The sequence below is a fragment of the Bolinopsis microptera genome, chromosome 2 (assembly GCF_026151205.1).
Source record: "Bolinopsis microptera isolate Bmic1 chromosome 2, MBARI_Bmic_1.0, whole genome shotgun sequence".
Lineage (NCBI taxonomy): Eukaryota > Metazoa > Ctenophora > Tentaculata > Lobata > Bolinopsidae > Bolinopsis > Bolinopsis microptera.
The window spans coordinates 21363214-21367461 of NC_087073.1; the positions used below are offsets into that span (position 1 = coordinate 21363214).

Here is a 4248-nt window from a genome sequence, read left to right on the forward strand (position 1 = left end):
AGTTTTAGATTTAAAATTCTAAACCATGAGCTAACCCAACATTCCTTAGTTTAGCTAACAAGATAATGAGTAACACAGCACCAACCCCGTGTGTTTTGTACAAGGACAGAGTGTTCGCTGGTAATCTAACTACTCTCATTGATGAGGAGGACATCCTAACTTTCCTGTGGGAACACGGATTTGCACCAAGTTAGTATTGCATTTGTCGGGGGGGGGGTACAATAATGTAGCTTTTAGCCGGTACTTTAGAGTTATAACTGGTGACCATGTTAAGTATTGACTTATTGTTTAGTACCCGACTATTGCATGTATTAACTCATATTTCCTACCACTAGAGGACGCTAAGATAATCAGAGATAGAAGGGGAGTGTCCAAAGGTTACGGATTCGTAGACATGAGGAGCGACAAAGAGGGCGAGAACCAAACACAGGAGCTTTTGAAGCGGAGGACAATGTTCTATGGAGACCAAACCATTATCTTTAAGCCTGCTTACAGAAAATCTCCTTTCTCCCAGGTTTCAGTCTATTTCAGTTTCTACTTTTCAGTTTTTATTCTACCATTGGGCGCCAGAAATTATAACTAACAACTTTGTACTAAATCTTAAGATGTGACCGTAACACCGAACTACCCAGCAGTCCCAAGAACTGGTATTTACAAAAGTGATATCCTCCTCGGAACTGTTTGACCCTGAAGCGGAGACTGATGGTTCAGAAGGAACCCCTCCACCCACTCCACCTAACAAGTGTCCTTGTTGTGCTTGGCCCTGCGACTCTTTTGCTGGGTTATCTCTCGCTTCAACACCGGTTAGTTCTATTTGCATTTAGTTTGACTTTCTTAGATGTTTCGCCAACTTTCAGTTAAATTATTTATTTGTTGGAAGTTGATATTGAAGACATCTCATGCAACATTTTGTGAACTAGTTTCAGCAATATTTAAGTCTGACAGTTAATCCTGTTCTCCAGAGTCAGTACCAACAGAACCAGGCACCTCCCTTTCCGTTCTCTCCTTACTACTTCCCTCTTGTTACCTACCAGCCCTCTTCAACACCTCCTTATTGGAACGCTCCAAACTAAACAGTAACTTTAACCTCCCTTCAGACTGGTTATTTTAATGATAGCCAACATTGTAGATTTATTTTAACCTTGATTTTGCTACGGACCACCGCATCGGTGAACTAAATTCTGTAATTTATCATTTCACTAGAATTTGATATAGGACTAGCGTCTAGCTGCTGGTTAATAGCCGCCTTGAGATTATTCTTTGCTAATGTAACACTAATACAATGATTTGTGTCTCACTTGCCTTTTTGTTCATTTCTAGTATTAGAATTATGATTTCTTTATTTTCATGGTGTATTTCGACTAATTCTATAATTTACGTTTATTTTATGGTGGGTTTAATTTTATAACACTTAACATTTATTTGATCATTTTCTGGACGAGAACTTTTAAATCGAACATTATAGGTGTCATTACTAAATTTGACGACGGTTTTATGAAACTTATTTAATTCTTCACATTTTTCTAAGTTAAAACCTTCAGGGGACTGCTTAATAACTATTTTATTTGATTGTATGTCGAATAGTTTAAAGTATCAGAAGATTCATGGTTACTATTACATATTACTATTCTTATAATATAGATACATTTATTGAGTAATTTAACAGTATTTTTATATAGATGATTTAGCGGAAGGGTTAACCGTGATTCGTCATTTATATTTTTTGCTGTTGTATGCTAAGGCATATCTTATTCATTTTATTAAATATTCTCAAGTTTGAATTTTAGGAACATTTGCTAAATCCTACTGAAAGTCACCCTTTTTATTATTCATTATTAATTTAAGTTTAACTCTCATGGATAAGAATGTACATGCTTGAAACTTTTTAATCTCAATTGTATTTAGAATATTTAATAAATTTTTCAATCGTGTCGTCTCTACTGTTTCCATGACTATCATATGGTTTTCAATAATCTACCTACCAATGATTGAAATTTACCAAACATCTACTTTTATTCTTTTCAAGTTTACCTCTTGAATCTATCTTGACAACTAAACTGCATATGTTACACAGAAATTTTAGATTTAAAATTCTAAACCATGAGCTAACCCAACATTCCTTAGTTTAGCTAACAAGATAATGAGTAACAGAGCACCAACCCCGTGTGTTTTGTACAAGGACAGAGTGTTCGCTGGTAATCTAACTACTCTCATTGATGAGGAGGACATCCTCACTTTCCTGTGGGAACACGGATTTGTACCAAGTTAGTATTGCACTTGTCGGGGGGGGGGGGGGGTACAATAATGTAGCTTTTAGCCGGTACTTTAGAGTTATAACTGGTGACCATGTTAAGTGTTGACTCATTGTTTAGTATCCGACTATTGCATGTATTAACTCATATTTCCTCCCACTAGAAGACGCTAAGATAATCAGAGATAGAAGGGGAGTGTCCAAAGGTTACGGATTCGTAGACATGAGGAGCGACAAAGAGGGCGAGAACCAAACACAGGAGCTTTTAAAGCGGAGGACGATGTACTATGGAGACCAAACCATTATCTTTAAGCCTGCTTACAGAAAATCTCCCTCCTCCCAGGTTTCAGTCTATTTCGGTTTCTACTTTTCAGTTGTTATTCTACCATTGGGCGCCAGAAATTATAACTTAAAACCTTGTAATATTTAATGTAATAAGAGGTGACCATAACACCGAACTCTCCAGCAGTCCCAAGAACTGGTATTTACAAAAGTTATATCCTCCTCGGAACTGTTTGACCCTGAAGCGGAGACTGATGGTTCAGAGGGAACCCCTCCACCCACTCCACCACCTAACAAGTGTCCTTGTTGTGCTTGGCCCTGCGACTCTTTTGCTGGATTATCTCTCGCTTCAACACCGGTTAGTGCTTTTTGCATTTAGTTTGACTTTCTTAGATGTTTCGCCAACTTTCAGTCAAATTATTAATTTGTTGAAAGTTGATCTTGAAGACATCTCATGCCACGTTTTGGGACTAGTTTCAGCAATATTTAAGTCTGACAATTAATCCTGTTCTCCAGAGTCAGTACCAACAGAACCAGGCACCTTCCTTTCAGTTCTCTCCTCACTACTTCCCTCTCGTTACCTACCAGCCCTCTTCAACACCTCCTTATTGGAACGCCCCTAACTAAACAGTAACTTAAACCTCCCTTCAGACTGGTTATTTTAATGATAGCCAACATTGTAGATTTATTTTGGCCTTGACTTTGCTACGGACCACCGCATCGGTGAACTAGATTCTGTAATTTATCATTTCACTAGAATTTGATATAGGACTAGCGTCTAGCTGCTGGTTAATAGCCGCCTTGAGATTATTCTTAGTTAACACTAATAATATGACTTGTGTCTCACTTGCCTTCGTGTTTATTTCTAGTATTATAATTATTATTTCTGTATTTTCATGGTGTATTTTAACTACTTTTATTTTAAAATTCTATAATTTATGTTTATTTTATGGTGGGTTTAACTTGATAACACCCAGTAAACTTAGCATTTATTTGATAATTTTCTGGACGAGAACTTTTAAATCGAACATAGGTGTCATTACTAAATTTGACGGTCTTATCTTATTTATTTAATTCTTCAAATTTTATTTAAGTTAATCTGCAAGAGAATTGCTAAATAACTATTTTAATTGATTGCATGCCAATTATTTTGAAGAATCTGGAGATTCATGGTTACTATTACATATTACTATCTTAGAATATAGATGCATTTATTGAGTAATTTAACAGTATTTTTATATAGATGATTTAGAGGAAGGGTTAACCGTGATTCGTCATTTACAAATGTCAAGCTTCTGGCATGAATACCAGAAATTTCCAATTCTATCTTTTAGCTCTTGAAAATTTTAAAATGTTTACATCGTCAAAAAACAAAATACATTGTCGACCAAATAAAAAGTTTTCGACATGCCAAAATCAAAATATGAAGAAATTTCGAAATTGTGGTTTCCCGACCTATCATCTTATCTCTTCAAGTCTATTTTAAAGATTATATTCATAAAATCATCCACGTATTCAGCAAATTTATATGTGTTTTACTCTCGTCCACATTATAAATACAAGATAATTTATTAACCAGCTGGTGTCAGTGATAGCCTATATTGTTTTATCGTTAGCGAACCTGAACTCGCACTACCCAGGCTACTTTTCAAAACTAGGAACCAAATTTAGCTAATATGTGCTCATCATGCTCAATTGTTATTTCTCTTAGCTGT

At 35.8% G+C, this 4248-nt stretch overlaps 3 protein-coding genes across 3 annotated transcripts in view; 2 read left to right on the top strand and 1 right to left on the bottom strand.

Annotated features, from left to right (window-relative positions):
* The window catches only part of LOC134811773 (V-type proton ATPase subunit H-like), a 103528-nt gene that overhangs the window by 97251 nt on the left and 2029 nt on the right, over positions 1-4248 (bottom strand). The window lies entirely within an intron of this gene.
* LOC134810956 (deleted in azoospermia-like) lies at positions 66-1073 on the top strand. Its single transcript, XM_063817651.1, has 4 exons — positions 66-189; positions 336-514; positions 633-803; positions 963-1073. Exons 1-4 carry the CDS (start codon positions 66-68, stop codon positions 1071-1073), a joined length of 585 nt encoding a protein of 194 aa, XP_063673721.1.
* LOC134810957 (protein boule-like) lies at positions 2141-3160 on the top strand. Its single transcript, XM_063817652.1, has 4 exons — positions 2141-2264; positions 2416-2594; positions 2718-2891; positions 3050-3160. Exons 1-4 carry the CDS (start codon positions 2141-2143, stop codon positions 3158-3160), a joined length of 588 nt encoding a protein of 195 aa, XP_063673722.1.